This window comes from Camelus bactrianus, chromosome 16, assembly GCF_048773025.1.
Source record: "Camelus bactrianus isolate YW-2024 breed Bactrian camel chromosome 16, ASM4877302v1, whole genome shotgun sequence".
Lineage (NCBI taxonomy): Eukaryota > Metazoa > Chordata > Mammalia > Artiodactyla > Camelidae > Camelus > Camelus bactrianus.
Window position 1 is genome coordinate 38,107,099 of NC_133554.1, and position 20,741 is coordinate 38,127,839.

Here is a 20,741-nt window from a genome sequence, read left to right on the forward strand (position 1 = left end):
CCCAATCCCCTCTGTCTCTAGCTACGTACTATATGTACCTTTTTAAAAAAAAAAAAAAGGATCTTTTCCACTCTGGTCTTGGCTCACACTATGCCCCCAACCTGGGTGCTTCCCTGCCCCTTCCCCTCTCTTTTGCCATCCCCCCTGCCCCTCTACAACCTGTTGAACTCATCTTGGGGGTTCCCTCCTCTGTGCTGCCTTCCTAGGATCCTCAACCATGTCACCCCACAGCCCCAGTCCCCTTGGGATCCTGCTGCGAGTACACAAACCTCTGTGGCAGCACCAGGATAGCGTGCTCCAGGTGGCACCAGCTGTCCTGGTCCCGAGGCCCGAGGAGGCCCCACTCACATGCCTGGACCCTGGCGGGAACCTCCCTCTCCCTGCGGACTCGGGACCTCTCCACGCGGTCTCTCCATCAGAGGAGTCGGGGCTCCGGGAGACCCTTCGGCAGTTCTGTTGGTCAAAGCAGCCACAGTCCTGCCCAGATTCAAGGTGAGAGGAAAGTAGACCCTAGATGGGAGGAGGCTGAAATTCTTGGTGGCGGTCTTAACCCACTGTGGTAGTCTGCACTTGTATCCTGGCCTCAGTGGACCTGAGACTGTCGAATGAGGAGGAACAGCTCTCACCACCCGCTGCCAGGAACAGGGGCTCCTCTGCCCATTCATCTTCTCTACAAATGCTAGACACCGCCCATCCTGCCTCACCCTTACCTTCTTTGCTGTGTGCACGCCTGGGAATCAGGGCACCTTGTGTTTTCTAGGAGTGGGGCTGCCACTAGGGGTTGTATTCCCAAGCACTCTGCATCCACTGCGTCAGGCAGATTATTAGAACAATTTCATCTCTCTACCTCTCCAGTTATGTTGAAGTGTTCGGTGTTAGTTCAGGTTCTGTGTGATGGATGTGAAGGTGCTATACGGTGTTACATGTGGGTCAGAGTACACTCGGTTCCTTTTTCAAGTACATGTAAATCCCTAAGCCTCAGTTTCCTCATTTGTAAGATGAGATTAATAATAGTCCTTGAGGATTAATGTGGCTATTAGATGATCCAGTGCACATGAAATGCAGTTCCCAGCACATAGGAATTTCCCATTAAAAAACATCAGTGGACAGTCGTGGGAGAAACAGTCCTGGAATACAGAAATTACTTCAGGGTGGTTCATAGATCTAAACAAATGAACAAAACTATAAAACTTCTAGAACATCTTTGTGAATGTAGGCTTGGCAAGGATGTTTTAGCTAGGAAATAAAATTATGAATCAGAAAAGAAAAAAATGGATAAATTGGACTTCATCAATGGAGCTGCTTTGTGAAATTTGGAAAGACTTTGGGAGGAATGCTTCTGGATGGCACATGGTCCCAAGAAGAATGGAGAGATTTCCTTTTTCCTTTTGTAGGTATTCTGGAAGCCAACAGAAAGCCTTAGGAGGTTTAGAAGGAGGTTTGAGACAGTGCAGGCTTAAGGAATGTTAGCAGAAAGGACTGCTTTTGGTTGTGAGTAACAGAAGACGTGACTTTGACAAACAGGCCTTTATGTTTCTTCTACCGTGAGAAGTTTGGAGTTGGGTGGCTCACGTGTTGGCTCAGCAGCTGAACAGTGGTGTGTCTGCGGTTCTCTGGACAACTCTTGGCAATTGTAATCTTCGAAGCGTGAAGAGGGGCTGTGGGAAGCCCCAGAGACTGTGAGGAAAGCAAACATTTCCCCATCATTTCCAGCTGGGACATGTCCTCATGTCTCATTGACCAGAACTATCACACGTAGTTCATCTCAAGGGAAGCTGGAAGTGGGGCCCGGATCATCACAAGAGTCAGGCTGGGACCCCATCCCAGGTCGATTATGTGGATGTAGTACAGTCAGGGCTGAGAGCTGCTGACTGAGACTGGTTCATCACTGAACACAGTGCTGCCCCGAACAAAATCGGCCTGTGAGTAAGATGAGGTCAGGGATGGATATCAGGTAGGTAATGAGCAGTGCTTAACACAGCACCATCATGCCAGGGGAGTTCACCATCACATGAGTTGACCCCTGATATCTGAGGTCTTTGGCCCCTGAACAGCCCTTTATCCTTTTCTGTGATGGTCTCAGTTGCTAGGCAACAGCCATGTTCCTAGAAAGGAAGACCTTGTATCTTCCGAGCATGTGGCACAACCTTCTACTCACAGCAGGTGCTTTCACTTCAGAATGTGAAGCAGCATGCTTTCCCCCATCCCTCCCTTCTAGTGGCTTCCAGGGGACTAGGTCTTCAGGGCAGGGAAGGGGGTGGGCCTGTTGGCAGAAATTCACCTTTGCCATTAGATGCAGCCTCTGCCTTTTTTCAAGGCCTCTGCTTGATAAATCACACCCTTCCGGTGTGCAGTGTCAGGAATTCTGTGGGATCACCTCTGGTAATCGAGGGGTTGAGAGCTAAGCTGTGCTCCCTGGGCTGGGGAACTTCAGACAGGCACATGGAGTAAGTGTTTGAACTGGGACAAAGGTTGTGTCGATTAAGGATCTGATGTGTGGGTGACACCACCCCTGTGGTCCTGACACCTGCTCTTCCCCCAGTTTCCCAGCAGCCGCACCAAGCATTGGGGCTATCAGGGATGCTCAGAGGATGGGCATACCTGCTCCCTGTATTTGCCTCCCTTGGTTCTCCAGTCAGAATTGTCTGTGGACACATCTGTCACCCCCACTTGTGTGAGTCCCTCAAGCTTACACACTGGGTTGCTTATGGCCATGTTGCAGTGCCTCTTGGTGCCTGGCAACAGCAACAGCTTTGCCGACGACTTGAATAGATAGACAGTGCACAGAGGCGTTCTCCTTCCGCCCCTCGGGCCATCACTTTGGGCCCAGGACAGTTCGGGGATAACGTGGGTGTCTTGTTTTCTCATGATTTAGTCCAGTTTGTCCTCACAGCCACTAAGGACTGCTGGTTTTAAAAAACACATGGGGTGTTGGGAGCTCATAGTGTTGAATTGAGGCAGGAAGTAAACCTGGAAAGACAGACCTGAGCCAGTTCATTCACTGACTTTCCAAGGCCAAGATCGCTTTCGGAAGAGCACATTCATGTGGCCCACCCTTGGCTTCTCAGATGGGAGCTGTCTTAGGCTATTTAGGTCAGAGGAATGCCTTCCTCTTGAACACCTTTCTTGCTGAGTCTCAAGACTTAGGTGGAGCTTGAGTCAGGATAGTAGGTGCTGCTAAGAAAACTTGGGTCCTTGGCCGTCCACCGTGGCCTGGCTCAAGCTCCATCTTTCCCTGGAAGCCTTGTAAGTCTAAGCCACTTCAGTTCCTCCTTTTCTGCCTTCTCAGACTCAGCACTGGGGCTATTAGAACAGGAGGTATTATCTAATCAGGGTGCTACTTGCACAGAGGAAATTAACAAACTTGTTGGTGCTTCTGGGCAGGGTCTCCCGCACCCACTGCCGTGCTGGCCCCAGGCACTCACAGCTATCAGTGAGGCCAAAGACTGATCCTGTTTTCTCTCAGCCTGGGTTTGAAGCTCCCATCTGCAGCCAGTTGTCAGGCCCCGGAGTCTGCAGCCCCTGTGGAACCAAGGAAGGAGGGAGGGAGGCCTTGAGTTCCCAGCTGTGGTCCTCTCACCCGCCGGCCTCCTTGGGAACGGCTCCACTTGTGGTCTGGGGCAGACTTGTTTGTTTGTGTTTGAAGCTCCCCGACTCTGAGTTTGACGTCAGGGCAGGGCTGCTGGTGGGAGGCTTGGCGGGGAGATCGGGGAGATCGTCTCTGCACAAATGCACACGTCTGGCGGCTTCCCTGGGCAAGAGCGCGCGGGTTGGAATGGGCAAGGAATGGGTGGTTGTGAAATGCCCGGTTGGGAATTGAGGTCACTTTCTCCTCTGCTCGCCCCACTTTCCCTGGCGTGCTTGCTCCCTCTGCCCCTTGCCCGCTGGTGGCAGCCCTACTGGGTGCCCTTGAGAGCTCCGCAAGGCTCGGCAGTGCCAGGGCCTGGGGCTGCCACCGGCCCTCTGGGAGCTGAGTGCCGTGGTCGGCTGCCCCCGGGTGGGGAGCCTCATGACCTCCAGAGGCCTTCTTACGATCTCAGAAATCATTGTGCAACACGTTGGCCGTGGCAGCCGGATCAGACTTCTTCACTGGCTGGGTTGGCAGGAAGCCCCCAGAAGCGCACTCCAGCTTTAGGGAGGAGGTGGGAGAAGTCACGGGAGCAGCCCGGTGTCTGGGCCAAGCTTGATGCCGGGGAAGGAGCCACAGCTTCAGGAGCCATCGGGGGAAGTTTGGAGTAAGTCCCTAGAGCTTTGGCGCCTTCCTGATATTTGGGATGAGGTAGGCAGGGACCTGGCACTAGCAAGGACGGCTGTGGATGTCCTCTTACGAATGCAGTGTGGCCCACCTGGGACTAGGGAGTCAGGGTACCATAGACGTGGGTGAGCTGAAGCCTGGTCCAAAAGCTGTGCCTGCCGGCGGAGGCCTAACTGAGTCAAGGAGATGTGGGTGGACATGTGGAGGGGCCATCCGGGTGCCTCACCTCATTCTCCAAAGCATGCTGCGGTCTCCTGGAAAGGGGCGGCCCCAGGTACCAGGTAGGGGGTGGCTAGTTTTAATGAATTCAGAGCTGATTTGGAGACAGGGGGTGGGTGTGGCCCAGAGGGTAGGTTCTCGTACATCAGGAACAGAGGCAGTGGCCCACTGTGTGACTGTACACATTTGGAGAGTATAGGGCAGTCTGTGACTTGTATTCAGAGGATTCACTGCTGGAACCATCTGGACATGGCTAGGTTCAGGGCTTTGGGCCACAAAAGAGGTGGACACTGCCCACTGCCATGCTGCTCATGCCAGTCAGGATGAGCTTAGATGAGCAGAGGTGGACAGGGGTTGTTATTTGGGGAGACAGTGTGAAACATAGAAACAGGTCTGAGGTCTGAGAAAGTTACAAAGCTCTCGGTGCCTTGGTTTCCTTACCTGTAAGGTTGGAAGAATAAAATACACCTTGACTATTTGTGAGTGACCCTGAGTGACAAGCTCCACTTGTCATCGTGCTGAGGCTGGACTCAAAATCGTGTGTTGCTGTTTGCAGGCTGGGGGCAGTGGGGGACGGATGTCCCTCAGCCACTTAGTGAGCCAAGCAGGATGCCCGGCACCCACATCTTGGCACAGCTCTCCTTTCCTCCCATCAAGAGTGTGGAAGGATCTGTGACTTTTTTGGTTATATAGAACTGTTCTGTGGGAAAAATGAGATTCTTAGGGCCATTGCCAGCTTTGGGGTTGTCTGAAGTTTGGGACAGCACTCGTGTTGTCAGGAATCTGCTGCAATTCCTACCTCCTGGAATTTTCATTAAGAATCCAGAGACAGAAGGGGAAAAGGTTCTGCATTAATAGAAGAAACTGTTATTATTATAGGGATGGTAATTGAGTATTGACGTGATTTCCATAATTGAGAAAGCCCGCTGCTGGACGTGGGAATCTGGTGTCCATCTCTGCCTGTGCCTGGGATTCTTCGCCCATTTGTATTCCACCATCTGTCACTTCTGTCCCCATAGACAGACCTGCCTGCCCTACTTAAGATGCAAAAACCTGGGACTCTGAGAGGGCAGTGATCTGCTCAGGGTCCTGCAGCAGCTGATGGGGTTAAGGTGACAGACGTCTTGGCCCCTGGTCACTTTTGTAGCCCAAATCATAGACTTGGGGTCACCTGTAGAAGGGACCTCCCCATCCGAGGCCCTGCGTTTTAGGGTGTGGCTGACTTTGTTTGCAAAACCAGTAGTCTGGAAAGACTTGTTTTTTTCTGCAAAGATGAAAAAGCCTGGGTGAGAAGTCATGCATGTGGCACCGGCTTTTCTTCGTCAGGGCCTTGCTTGCGGGCGGAATGGGATGGATACTAATAGCATCCTTTTTGGTGAGCGCTTCGTATGCTCTGGACGTGCGTACAGGAGCCCCGCAGGGAATTCTCAGCAGTGCTCTGGAGCCTGTATGATTTTCTCCACTCTACAGGTGAAGAAACTAAGATGATGTAAACTAGTCACTGTCACACAGCTGGTAAGTGATAGCACCAGCGGTGGCATTTAGGTCTGCCTGGCCGCCAAGCCTGGCTTCCCACGGCAGGTGACAGCAGGGTTGATGGTAGGCATGGCCCCTCAGCAACCAGAACAGGTGCTGGTGGCAAACGGGTGTGGGCACGCCCATCCTCCAGACGGAATGTGTACCCCCTCGTTACCACTGCACCTCCCGGCCAGGCCAGCATGACGGCTGGCCCCCGTTCAGCCACCCTGTGGAAGCCTGCCAGAGGTTTCTGCTTAGACGATCATTTCAGCCGGCGTTGCCCTCTCTGGTTTGGAGGCAGCCACCACTCCAGCCTCACTGTGGCTGCCTGCAAAGGGTGTCGGTTCCATGGCTGCAGAGGAGGCTCGTGTCTCCAATCAGCCTGGCCCTGGGCCTGTGACAGCCATGATGCACTCTGAAGGGTGAACCTGGGGTCTGGGGGTGCTGTCTCCAGGGAGGCAGGTTTGGATCCAATGTGAAGGAAGAGTGATGAGGAAAGAGCCTTCCCCAGGAGAGACCGTGGTCCCTGCACTGGGAAGCTGTGAGCAGAGCTGTCAATGTAAGTCCTCTCATGTTCTGCACCCCTTGTAGTTCTGGGAGCTGCTTCCTTTTCCTGTGAAGTCTCTCTCTTTCGGTGGCATGTTTTTGGGGAGATCTGACTGGTGTCTGCCTCTCAGGGATGTCTGACTGGCCTGATCTCAACAGAAGCAATGCTCTTGGCAGCCTTCGTTTGGGAGACCTGTGTTGGAGTCATGCCAGAGCCACTAGGGGTAGCCGATTGATTACACCTGAGGCTGATCAGGTTAGGGGTGTAGGTGCTCATCCAGGCAAGCAACACTCCCAGAGGGATGCAGCTCCACTCCAGACACATCCTCTGGTGCTGGTGATGGAGGTATGAGTGCTCCAAGGAGAAGGAGGGCTCAGGATCCCTGGAGTCAACCTGTGAGCCAGGTGTTGGCCCTCAAACCTTTAAAGTAAACATACCTGATCTGTGAGTATCACCAGCATCATCCTGAGGGCTGGCACCAGCGTTTGGGTTTTCTTTTGTGCCATCTCTGAAATGGGCATGACCCCTGTAAGAGGACCTGCGACTTAGCTGGATACAGACACCACCCCCTGCAGCTACCACAGAGCATCCATGTCCTTGTTCCAGGCATTTTGCTGAACATTTTACATCCATATTTTCTCATGTAAATCTTTACAACAGCACTTTGAGGCAGATTAGCCCTATTTGGCAGGTGGGGAATCTGAGGCTGACAGGTTAAATCTGCTTAGCCGCTGAGGGAGTGTGTTGGAGAGGGGCTTTGAGGCTGCATCTGTCTGTCTCGAGAGTTCTTCCTCAGAGCTCTGCTGTGTCTTGGATGTGGTTGGAGTAACCAAAGTAATGTACTGGAGCCTGTTTTTTGTTGTTGTTCCAAGCATTTTCATATGTAGTTACTTGGGCCCCAACTTCCCCCCTAACTAATACCCTTTTCATGGTGAGATTGAAGCTGAACTGAGGGAGGTGTCCCCAGGATCCTTGATCTTAAACATCAGAGCTGGGACCAGAGTGAGATCTTTCAGCCCAGGACACTTAGTGAGTGCCTACTGTATGCCACGTCTCAGTGATACCCACCAGTTGTTTGTGGGCTGACATGATGCTTTTCCTGTAAATCAGGCTGAGTGTCAGGGCAGGATGGGGCCCACATTTGTGAAGCAAAAGCATATGTGGGATGGAGGAAGACTTTAAATCCAGCCCAGGGACCTCCCCTGCAGCCAGAGTGCTAATTGACTCTTTCCCTCTCGCTGCTGGTCCCATCACTGAAACCCCAGGTGCTCTTCTGTTCTGGAGAATTTATATCTTGCGGTTTTGTGGTTGAGAGAAAATGACACTCCTGGTGAAAGGCCCCCTTGTAGGCCCCCGGGGCTGGGCTGGCAGGGCCTACTGTGGTTTGTCTGGGAAAGTAGCCCCTGGGTGCTTCTGCGACTGCACCAGCTTTCTGAAAAGTGAGAGCAGCCTTACTTCACTTGAGCTGCTGCCCGCTGCGCACCTCCTTCAGCAGGCCCCAAATGAGCAGGTGTCTTTCCTTCTGTATGCACTCCAGGAGATGGCAGTGACAGGACACTGGACTAGCTGGGGGTTGGGTCACAAATCATCGCGACACGTCCCCTTCCCCTGCCCCAGCTCAGCTGGCCAGGCTTATTCTGGGTTGTTAATGGGGCGCAGTGAGGAACCACGTCATGTCTGCACAGTCCTACCCACCAGCCTGCTTTGGACTGTCTAGTGGGGATCTCGAACAGCCTTTTAAAAAAGAAACCGCTCTCTCCTCTTTGGGGGAACTTGCCCTGGTTTTTGAGACTCTCTGGCTCCTGAGTCATCACTTGCCTAATTGGCATTTGTTTTACAATGTCGTTTTAATATACATGTGTGCCTGTCAGGGCTACAAAAGGTATTATGCGTTCCTTTGCCCATTCATTCAACAAAGGTTTTACAGTAGCAAACCATGTGCCAAGCGCTGGGCTGGTTCCTGGGGCTCTCATGGTGATCAGGTGATGAAGAGCATAGGCCAGGCCCCTGGCCTCAGAGTTTCCCGCCTAAGGAAGGAAGCAGACAAGTAACATATTAGAACTGTGACCTGTGATCTGACGGAGGAGCAGGGCTGCAGGGCTTGCGGATGTCTTCCTGGGGGATGAATATCTCAGCTGGGTTGTGGAAGCTGAGGGGTCACTGGGCAGAGCCTTCCTGGTGGGGAGCCAAGGGCCTCAGACTTTGAGGCTGGAAAGAGCTGGACACATGGGAGGGGCTAAACTAGAGAAAACCCCCGAATACAGGCTCATTGTCAACGCCAGGTTGACCAATCTTGATGTTGACCTGTGATGGCCCAAGTCTTACAGAGTGGACGTGTGATTAATCAGCTCCCAGAGGTATGGCCCTCAGAACAGTGAGGCCAGTGACGGGAGACCCCCTTTGCTACTGATGTCGGTGCCAGCAGCCTGACCTCTTTGGTTAATGTAGCAAAGAATGGTTTTGACTTTGCACAGTTAATTGATTTATTGCCCTGTCTTCAGTCAGCAGTTTGGCACTGTGGTTTGAGAGCGGTTTGGAGAGAGAAGGTCTGGCTGTGAGAAACTTTTTAATGTAAGGATAAGGCCCTTGTGTTTCCTTCCCTCCTTCCTTCCTCAGGCATCATTGAGCACATGTTACAGGCCAGGGGCAGTAATAGGAGTGTGAGGACAGTCCAGTGAGGTGGACACAGTCCCTGCCCTGATGGATCATAATGGGGGCTAATCTAATCTTGGGGGGGGGGGTGAGGGTTCCATACTATAGTTCATCCTCCCAACGGACTGTGAGCTAGTATCATCATTGCTGTTGTACAGATGAGAGAACCAAGACTCAGAAAAATTAACCAGCCTCTCTGAGCTCACACAGCTGGGAAATGGCAGAACCTAGATTTGAACCCAGATTCTGTTCAACTCCGAAGCCCATGCTCTCTGTCTGCTGCCCTGGGTGTGTGCATCTGTCAGGGGAGACCCGGGCAGAGGATTGAACCTAAGGCCCTCTGTGATAGGGGCTACCAGAGAGGGGGAGACAGGATATTCTACTTAGCCGGGGAAGCCAAGGACACTGGCGGGTGGAGGGAAGGACTTCCAGCCAAAACTGACAGTTTGAGCAGAGGCCCAGGGGATGGAACGTACAGAAAGTATTTGAGGAATAGCTCCGAGGTGACTGTACACCTAGAGGACTGGGTGGGCCGGGGTGGAGTGAAGTGGAGATAGGCCTGGAAAAGAAAGTTGAGGCCCTGAATTTGGAACTGGCCTCTGGTCACACTGGGAAGGCTGGAGCAGAGCCGGGTGAGCCCAGATGAGGGACGTGAGTGCCTCTACTTAGCCCTGGAGGATAAAAGCAGCACATCTGTCTCCACATTTGTTAGCTTCATGCTCTGAAGATACTCCCACCAGGGACTTAGTTTCCATGATAGGACAGGAAATAGTACACATCTTGTGTGGCAACCTAGAGTTGCCAGCCTCAGCAGCCTGTTTTCCATTAGCAATGCCTGCCCCCAGTTGGAAAGCCTCAGCAGACAATGTTTGATTAGCAATGTCTGCTGTGGGTACCAGAGGGGCATGTGGTGCAGGGACGCCATCGGCTTGGCCTTTGTCTAGTTTCTGCTAAACATCCAGACTGTACAATGAGGGGAATTATTTTTGCTCTGACTCAGTGTTTCCTCTCCAGCAATTTGTCCTCACTTGCTGCTGAGCCCTCTGAGCATCACAGGACTGGACAGAGGTCAGGCCACATGAGGAAGGCTCCTGTCCCTGAGTCTGGCAAATTGTGAGCTGCGAGCCCTGTAGCCATAAGGGGTCTTTACCTGGGGTCTGCAGATATAATTCAGGGGGGCTATGAATTTGGAAAGGAAAAAATTGTACTTATTTTTTTTCATTAACTTTAACTGAAATTTTAGTGTATTGTTCAATTTGAATGGAGGCAACCAGGCACAGTCATCTTAGCGAATATCAGAGTTAGTCACCAGTGGAAATCACAGCTGTTTTCATATCATGTGGCAGTTGTGGGGATAGCTAAAAAAGCAGGTGACACTTGTCACAACTTCAAAGTTATGAGACCCACTGCTAGATATTGCTTAATGCTTTAATAAAGAGGCTTTTGATACTCCTATCACAATTTTAAGTAATATTTTGATAAATGTATTTAAATATAACTGATTTTTTTTGTAATCCTAAGTGTTCTATTTTATGCATTTAAAAGCATTATTCTTTTTTTAGTTAAAGTATAGTCAATTTACAATGTGTTAGTTTCTGGTGTACAGCATAGTAATTAAGATATATATATATATTCCTTTTCATATTCTTTTTCATTATAGGCTATTACAAGGTATTGAATATAGTTCCCTGTGCTATACAGTAGGACCTTGTTGTTATCTATTTTATATGTAGTATCTGCAAATCTCAAACTCCCAATTTAACCCTCCACCTCGCCCACCTGTTTCCCTGCTGGTAACCATAAGTTTGTTTTCTATGTCTGTGAGTCTATTTCTGTTTTGTAAATAAGTTCATTTGTATCATTTTTTTAGATTGCACATATAAGTGATATCATATGGTATTTTTCTTTCTCTTTCTGACTTACTTCACTTAGTATGACAATCTCCAGGCCCATCCATGTTGCTGCTGCACATGGCATTATTTTATTCTTTTTTATGACTGAGTAGTATTCCATTGTGTATATATACTACAACTTTTTTATCCAGGTATCTGTTGAGGGACATTTAGGTTGCTCCTATGTCTTGGCTCCTGTAAATAGTTAAAAGCATTATTCTTAGAAAGGGATCAGGAACCTCCCCAGACTGTCAGAGGGGCCCATGGTTCAAAAATGGTCAAGAGCTCCTGTTTGGAATTTGGAAGCCTTTCTAGATACTTGAGATTTTAAATTATAAATATTATTTTTTAGGATTGTGACTTCTAACAAAAAGAATCCTTACCCTTTAGAGAAATATGCTGAGATATTTATAAATTAAAGGGGAAAAAAAGGATTGAATTAATGATTGAATTAACAACAACAAAAACCCTTGAGGGGTAGCAGGACCTGGGAAGTGGCTCCAAATGCAGGGGGCCTTTGTACAAGACTTTGAAGGTGGTGCTTGAATTTGGGGGAAGCTTCAAAGTCACCATCTTGGCAGCTCTCACAGGGGTCCTGGGTCACTGGGTCGCAGCCAAGGATCCTGGTCCTCTTTGGGTTGTGTGCTCATCTCCGTGTGTTCCAGTCCACTCCCCCTTCTTAATCAGTCCCGGCTGTGCCCTCCCAGCAGGTCTTGCCCCTCCACGTTCCTCAGCGCAGTGTGGGCACCCAGGTGGCTGGGGTCCAGCCTTTGTCAAAGAGAATACTAGTCTGACTTTATTTAGACTTATTTTCTTTGAAGTTTTAGCCTCTTGAGAGTCTTTTGAAAGCTGTGGACAGGCTTCCTCTGCAAAATGCACAGACTCAGATATTTACTTACATTTCAGGGAGTGGGTCTTGGAAGCCTCTGGGTGGACCCAAGTCAGGAACCTCTGGCAGTCGTGCCACAGCCCACAGGCATGGCCAGCATGCTGTGTGCCGGGCACCCACTGAGTGCTTACTCCTTCTTAGCCTTCCTGAGAGGGAGGTTCTCTTATTACCCCATTTTCTAGAGGAGGAAACGGAGACTTTTCTAGGGGCAGAGCGTTAAATAACTTTTTCTAGGTCACAGGGCCAGGATGTGCCTGAGCCCCTGGATCCCAGCCCAGGCGATCTGATTTGGGGCTGGAAGTATCCTATGTGGGAGGCTACTCATCCTCCCTAGACCCCCATGTCTTCCGTATCATCAGTGACAGACTCCCCCGACTCCACTCCCCCCGACCCACGTCCAAGCAGGAAGCCCTTCTGTTTAACCTTGTTCCCCGTTTTGACCAGTCTTGCCTATTACTCTCTGAAGATCATGGTCCCGAGGCAGTGTCAGCCAGCCATGAGGGCTAGGGGGTGAGGGTGGTTCTCTAGGTTTCTGTGCTGCTCTCCCAGACCCTCCTGTTTCCTGCTTCACTCTGAATGGCAGCACAGGGGAACCCGGCAGGGCTCTACCCTTATCACATGGCTCGTGTTTGCCGGAGCTCCCCATGTCATGCTCGGGGCTGCCACGTGCACAGGCCCCCCGTGAACCTGCTTTTCTCTCCTGGACCCCCTGCAGGCAAAGCTGGTCCGGTACATTTGCAAGCAGCTGCAGTGCAAGCTGAGTGTGCCTCCGGGCGAGAGGACAGCGGAGCTCAACAGCTACCCTCGGTTCAGCGACTGGCTGTACACCTTCAACGTGAGGACAGCGGTGGTGCAGGTACGTGGACCGGGGCACTGGGGGCGGGGGGCAGGAGGGACCCAGGGTCAACGTGGCTCTCGAGTGTGTCCTCGGTGCCATCACTTGATGAACCAGGCAGTCTGACCACACCACTCAGTGGTTCACCATGAGGACAACAGCCAACATTTCTGAAAACCTTGGCTGTGCAACAGGCACTGTGTTAAACACTTTGTACAGGTAATCTCACTTAATTCTCACAAAACCCAGTGAAGGAGTTACTGTTATTATTGCTGTTTTATACTTGAGAAAATTAAAGCACAGGATGGTCAGATAACTTGTTTCAAATCAGACAGCTGGTAAATGATTGCTTTGGAATTTGGAAGCAAAGGTCTGAGTTTAGTTTTCTCTTATAACTGCTGTGCTATACAGTTTCCCTTCCTTTGTTCCCTCATCCCACCCTTCCAACTCACCCACCTACCCGCTAACCAACTAGTCAACCAACATGCATGGAGAGTGTCAGGGGTCATGTGTCAGGGGTCCAGGACAAGTCTCGTGGCCATAAATAAATCAGTGCTTCACAGGTGTGGTTCACCCAGTCAGGTCTTTTAAATCCCTTATTTCTGTTCTAAAATTAAAAGGATGGACTCTTGCTATTGTTTTCAAAGGAATATGAATTTATTTTAAATAGATACTTTGGAAAACAGAAAAAAGAGGGAAAAAATCACATATTCCCACCACTCAGAGAAAATATGTGATCATTAAGATCCTGATATTTCCTTCTAGTCTTTTTTTCCCTAGTACTTAAGTCTTTTAAAAAATCTCTAATGAGTTAGACCTGAGCTGTCTAGTAAGGTAGTTACTAACTGATGTGGCTATTATGATTTCAAAGATGTGCTGAATTCTGAAGACTTGACACAGAACAAAGAAAATAAAATATTAATAATGTTTAATATTTAATCTGTTGAAATGATACTATTTTGGTTATATTAAGCTACGTAAAATGTGATGGAAATTAATTTTATGTGTGCTTTTTAAAAAATGGCTGCTCAAAAATTTAAGTATGTGCTTTGCACTATATTTCTATCAGGCAACCCTCATTTAAGCCATCCTGACTAAGCAATTTTATATTTTGCTCTTATCATTTGCCATGCTAACCAGCATGTTTTTCCTGTATTTCCACACTGAGTAACCCCCACCCCTTTTTTAACGTGGCTGCATAATATTTGCGTGTATGTGACGTAGTTTACCAGGCAGAGGTTAATTCCAGTTGTTGACTGTTATAAATAACATAGTAGTTAATATTATTTATGGAGCTATTGTGTATTTAAGAATTTTCCCTAGGAGAGATTCCTGGACAGGAGATGACATGAATATAAAAGTTTCATGGGAGAGACTGTAAGAGAAGATGGGTGTGAATGGAGCTGGGGCCTTTTGGACTCTGGGGAGCCCTCTGGTGGTAGCTGGGATAGGGGTCTTCCAGCCCCAAAGCCAGATGTGTTTGGGAGCTAGGATGCTCCCTGGCGTGGAGCCCTGGGGCAGAGTCTGAGCAGAGAGCTCTGCAGGAATGGTGGGGTCAGGGTGACACGGCAGGAACGTCCCCCACTGCCCAGTGACTTGGAGGTCGTGGGGCGGCTCAGAAGTGAACTTGTTTAAAGTGGAGCTTTTGTTCTTCCCCCTCTACACGTTTTCTTACCCTCCCTGCCATCTTCCCCTCTCAGTAAATGGTAGCTTTATCTACTCAGTTGCTGAAGCCACAAAGCCCAGAGGCCATCCCCATTTCCTCCCCTGCCTTTACTCACACATGCGGTCCCCTAATGAGCCCTGTGGGCTCTGCCCCAAGACAGACTGCAGATGCTCACCTCTCTCCACGTCCCCTCCCCCAGCATCGTGGGCCGGGCCTCCATCCTCTCGCGCCCCAACTCCTGCAGCAGCCCCCAAACCGTCCCCCTTCATTCCACTTTCCACACAGCAGCCAGACTCCCCACGAAGAAACAGAAGTTGGATCACGTCATTTTCCAGTGCTTCCTGGTTCCTTCCGAATCAACACCAGGTGCCTCACGCACTTTGACCTCTGCCCGCCTGTTTCTGATCTCATCTTGCTCACCCTCCCATTCACTCCTTCTGGTCTGACCTTTGCACCTGCCCTTCTGCTCTCTGGAGTGCTCTTTCCTGGGCTCATCCCGTGGATGTCATTCCAGTGTCACCTCCTCTGAGCATTCTTCCCTGATGATATGATCAAAAGATCGGTCCAATTTTCTACCAGCACCCCTTGGCTGATTTTCTCAAGCGTGCTGACCACTTTCTGGAGTTGGTGTAACTGACTTGCTGCGCATGGTCTGTCCCCTCCCTCCCACTGGAGTACAAGCTCTACGAGACGGGGACCTGCCTGCTCTGTGGCTGTGGCTCCGTGGGCCGCAGACGCCCACTGAGTGGGGCCTGATGTGACCACTGCTTGTTTGAGAGGAAAGAAGGAAGGGAGAATCTCACCATGACATGGTGGATGTCCCCAGGAGTCACGGGTTTGGTCCTGAGAAGGTGATGACACAGTTTACTCCAAGGTCTGGTTTTTCAAGTCCTGTAAGAGAGGCCACTCTTGGGACCAAAGACTCACCCCAGCTCTGCCCAGCTGCCCAGGAGTCAGCCTCTGGAGAGAGCCCTCGGGGCATTGGTGCTCCCGGCGGAGAGGGCCTCCTCCGGGAAGGCTGGGACAGACCAGTGCCCCAGGGCGTCCTTCTAACATGCTGACACCCCTTCCTTCATTAAGGGGTTGTACTTCCAGGTGCCCGACCAGCATCTTGCTGGGAGGCCTCTGTGGTCTGATTATTGGCCTGTATTATCACTGCGGGGGGCTCCCGGGGCCCCTCAGAGTCTCCTGCTCACTTCACCTCAAAGCTGACACATGGAGAGCACATCTGGTGTGTAGTACTAAGTGCTCTGCGTGCCTTGAGTTCTCGCTCTCAGCGGCGTCTCTCTCCTGCCTCTCAGAAATGCCTGGGTTCTTGCCTGGCAGTGGGAACCTGGCCAAACCCTTTCACCTCCCTGAGCCTTGGTTCTCTTCTCTGTAAAATGAGGGAGTAACTCACGTGCCGCAAGGTTGCTGAGGTAGTTGTGAGGGTCAAGCACTTAGAGGCACGGCGGCACTTGCTGGGGTGGAGGAGAGAAAATTCAGGTAATTTCCTCACCCCTCATCCTCAGCTGCTGCTATTCCTGAGTGAGAGTCGGACCCAACAGAGGCTGTTGGAGGCTTGCATGTGGGGCAGCTCTCAGTAGCCATCGGGGAGTGAATGGAAGGCTAGGAACCAGGGCCAGCCAGGGGCAATTTTCTGAATCAAGAGGCAGTGGGAGTCGGCCAAGGGCTTAAGACAGAGGGTAGCATACACCACCAACTGGAGCTGGGCCCAGTCTCCACCTCCCACCCCCTGCTGGTCCTGGGGGCCACACACTGGCCTTGTCACCACCACCATCACCTGCTGGCTGGAGGAAATGGGGGAGGGCATGTGGCACTTCCAGTCTCTGGTGTAGACCGAGGGACTCTGCGCTCTTCCTCCTCTTCACGCTAGGGTCACATCTCAGCTTCCTGCAGCTTCAGAGCCTGACCTATGTGACCTCTGATTCCTTCTCTTCTTCCTTCTCCATGGATGGTGAAGACAGACAGCTCAGGAGACACCTTCATCTGTTTACCCAATCCTGACCTTTGTCTGGAATGACACTGTCCAATAGAACTTTCTGTGATGCTAGAAACATTCCATACTGTCCTAGGCACCATGAGAGCCACCAGCCACATGTGGCCGTGGGGCACTTGAAATATGTGTAGTGCGACTGAGAAACTGGCAGTTAAATGTTACTCTGCTGTATCAAATTTTTATTTAAATAGACGTTTGGCTGTTGCTGGAATTGGGCAGTGCCGGTCTGGAGCCCGGGCTGGCGGCGCCCTGTGCTGAGAGCCCAGGTGCTGAAGACACTCTCCCAGGGCCAGGACCTCACAGGCTGCAGGCAGATGTATGGCCAAGAGCTGGCACCGAGTGCCCGGACGGAAGCCAGCCTGGGATCAGTGCGAGTGAGCGCGCAAGCTCACTGTGGGAGGTCAGGGAAGGACCAGCACTGGAAGGGCTTCCCTGAGAGCCTGGAGCTAGCCCGGCTGGAAGGGGAAGGGCACACCAGGCAGAGGGAACAGTAATTGCAAAGACCCCAAGGTCTGGGAGGAGACTGGTGAGGAAACAGGGTCAGTTCATGGCAATCTCCATGAGGGGAGTGTAGGGATTGTGGTTTTATCTGGGAGATCATGGAAATGTGAGTGCATGAGAGAGGAGAGAGAATAGTAGGATTGTTTGAGGGAAAATAAAACTCCTGCTAGTGAGAAGGCTGGTTCGTGGGGTGGGGCGGGTAGAGGATGAGGCAGAGCTCCTGGCTGGTGGGGGCAGGGGGCATCTGCATGAGCAGGGCTGGAGGGGGAGCCTTGGGGACCAGGGATCGAGCAGGAGAGAGAGTTTAGATGCAGGGCCCCTCCCCAGCTAACCCCCGCTCCTTCCCGTCTGCAGGTTAAACACTAAAGTCGCAGCTTCACATTCTGGCTGCAGCTGGGGAAATGATTTCAGAGCCCGCTGGCATGGAGCCGTTTTTTTTTTCCTTCAGCAATTTCCCTATTGGAAATTGTTAAAGGAAGTGGCGAGCGCCGGCTGGAATCAGTGCTGGTGGGGAGAGCGGGTGCTGCAGGCTGGAATCCAAGGCTTCTCCCCCGAAGAAGCTCTCACCTGTGCCGTGTTTTGAACCGAAGATGCAGGCGGGTCCGGTAAGGGGTTGGTGTTGTGGCTCCCGCCGGGCAAATTTCTCTTTCCTCTTTACTCTGTCCATGCCTTCCTATGTTTAAGTCAGGCCTTCCCTTGGGGATGGGGAAGAAGGCTGCCTGGCCATGGCTACCAAATTGGTTTCCCGTTGGCCAGGAGTGGCTGTGGCTCTGCGGGCCCCAGAACGTAGGCTGTATGAAGCGGGAGGCTGTGTAAGATTAAACCAGTAAAGCGAACTGGTTTGTGGCTCCTGGGTTCAGCTCCAGTTGAATCCTGCCGCCATGCCTCCTCGCCTCTCTTTCCCGTCCCTCTTCCCGTCGTCCCCACCCTCTCCCTTTGGGAGCCAGAGGCCCCGCCATCCGCCAGCGTTGCTCTCTGGCAGCCAGGAGCCTCAGAAAGCAGTGCACACCCGACCCGGCTGTGCTGAGGGGCCTCAGCCGACTGTCAGCCCAGCAGCCCGGGGCTGCCTTGGTTCTGAGAAATTCAGATCTCGGCCATTGATCACAGCACCAGCCCAGGGCGGCTGGACACAGAGCACTCCCCATTTAGGATGGAGAGATGGAGGCTCGGGTGGTGGGCTGGCAAGCCGGTGTCACCCAGCAGGTCAGGAGAGGACCTCAAGTTGGGATGTGGAAGGAAGAGGGCAAACTACAAGGCAGAATTTTATGTATATCATCTCCTTAATCCTTATCCCTGGGGTCAGGGGAGGGGGAGACACTGATCCTCACTTTATAGCTGAGCAAACTGAGGTTCAGAGATGTTGAGTGACATGTTAATGTCATACAGTGAGCTGATAGCCGGGTCGAGATTCATACTCACATCCTTATGACTCCAAAGCCAGGCTTCCTTCCCCTGACAGATTTTATCATCTGACATCCGGGCCTGGGGCTACTGTATGTAGTTGTATAATTGAATTAATCTTTATTTCTTCCAGTCATCCTCCCTCTCCTGCTCTCCCACCCTCTCCCTCTCTCTCATCTCTTTCTTTTCTTTCTTCCATCCTCTCCACCCCCCGCCAATATTTTCCTTTTTCTTCCTCCCTCCCTCCCTCTGTCCTTCCTCCTTTCCTCAATCCCCTCCTTCCTTCTTTCCTTTACGTCCATTGGTCACCTACCTTGTGCCAGGCCCCCAGATTAATTACCACAGGGGATTCACTGATGAACAAAATGCAGTCCGTCCTGGGGAGCTTACAGGGTGTTGGGCTGTACATGTCTCCAGATAACCACAGTGCAGAGCAGGCTGTTGGATCCCGAGGGAGGGAAGTGTGAGATGTGGCAGGATGCAGAGCAGGAGCCTGCTCACGGTTTCTCCTATTTGTCCACTTGTGCCTTTTTAAGCTTTGAGCGAGGAGGTGCACCTGGTTCCTAGAGATCTGAAATCATGAGGTGACTGTTCTGTTTCGCTCGTGCTGGTTGGCATTTTTGAACAGTGAGCCCATCTCCTCCATCCTTTAGATTTCTGGGCTGCCAAGTCCAGCAAAAACTGACTAGACCGGAAGTACCAAGTGAGCAGGGACCCAGACGTCTGTCTTGTTCACTGCTCTGTCACCAGTGCCTGGCGTGTAATGGGTGTTCTTGTTGAATGACTGAGTCTAAATAAGATTATCCAAAGAGTTCGGGTCTTTTAGTTCTCAGGAACTCTCTTATCTGGGCTCGCGAAGGTTGAATTGCAAAGGTCCCTGGGGAGGTCCCTGGGGGCTGCTGATGGCCTGCTGAGGCCTGGGGTTCTTGAGCTGCCTCTGGTTTCCGTTGGCAATGGGCTGGACTTGAGCAAGACTGTGTGTGCCTGTAGCCTCCTCTGGGACCACCTGGCTTCTGGGCTGTCAGCTTGGGTTTAGTGCTCCCACCCCTGAGAACTGCCTCAAAGGCAAGATTGCTCTAGAACAGATCTGCCCAGCTAGATGTCAGGAAATTCCTGTGTCAACCACCACACTGTTTTAATTACCGTAAAGCAAAAAGTCTCTTCTCATTACCCTTAAAAAAAAAAAAAAAAACCAGCATATAAATTTCAGTGGCCCCTTCTTCCAGCTGTGTGCCTTTGGGCAGGCAGCAAGATTCGAAAGCAAGATTGCTTAAGAGCATGACCTCTGGAATTAGACAGCCCAGACCCTGGTCCTGGGGGGCAGACATAATCTTCACTTTGCCACCTGCCAGTGGTATGACCTTGGAAAAGTCCCTTACCTCTCTGAGCCTGTTAACTCATCTGTCTGCTGCTCTGGCTAGAAACTGCAGGGTCATTTCTGATTCCTTCTGCTTCCTTAGCCTTTACACTTGGTTGACTAGCAAATCCCACTAGCTCTCCTTCCAGATTTCTGTCCCCTGTCCACCTATGTGTCTTTTTGACCACTGCCACCTCCCTCGCCTTAGCTACTGCATGGACTCTTGCAGTAGCACCTACATTGCTCTTTGTATCACTCTTGCCCTCCCCTCCATGGTTCATGGGCCAAGAGGAATTCTTATTAAAACCCAAATCTGACCACCTCACTCTTCCAAGTATGGACCTTCCTTGGTGTCTCGTTTGCACTCAGCATAAAATCCAGACCCCTCCTCATTGTACCTTCAAGGCCCTGACATAGTTGGCATCTGCCTCCCTCTGTGTCACCTCCCACCCCTCCTCACTCCTCCCCTCATGTTAGAACACGTCAGATTGTTTCCTGTCATAGCCCAGGGCCTTTGTATGTTCTGTTTCCTCTGCCTGGAAACTTCTGTATTCTCATAGCTAGCACCTTCTCATCCTCCGACAGGAGCTTAGAAGTCAGCTCTTCAGAGAAGCCACTCTGTCTAAAATTAGATGCCCCCATACCCACCGCTTTATCTCAGCATGCTGTTTCCTTTTAGCACTTATTCAGAATCTCAGTTACGTGTCTTAGTTATTTTTGAGTCTGTTTTTATTGTGTTTCCTAATAGAATGTAAGCTCCCCAAGGAAAGAGACTGTATATTTTGTTGGTTGTTGTATCCCCTGTGCTGAGTAAGGTGCCTGGCCCACCCTTGGTATTCAGTAGCTGTCTGTTGATTGGATGGATGGATGGATAAATAGGTGGAGGATGACATGGTATCAGGGTGCATAGTAACACTTACTAAGTAAAAGCTATTGCATTTTCCTACTACCAGTTCAACTCTTCTATAGCAGGTACCAATACAGACCGGCTTAAACAAAACAGAGACTTT

At 51.0% G+C, this 20,741-nt stretch overlaps 1 protein-coding gene across 2 annotated transcripts in view; it reads left to right on the forward strand.

Annotated features, from left to right (window-relative positions):
- KSR1 (kinase suppressor of ras 1) overlaps positions 1-20,741 on the forward strand; it is a 133,839-nt gene that overhangs the window by 65,870 nt on the left and 47,228 nt on the right. For both annotated transcript variants that reach the window (XM_074343095.1, XM_074343096.1), the window contains exon 2: positions 12,688-12,828. In XM_074343095.1, coding sequence (XP_074199196.1) covers positions 12,688-12,828 — 141 coding nt within the window. The remainder of the gene's footprint in view (positions 1-12,687; positions 12,829-20,741) is intronic.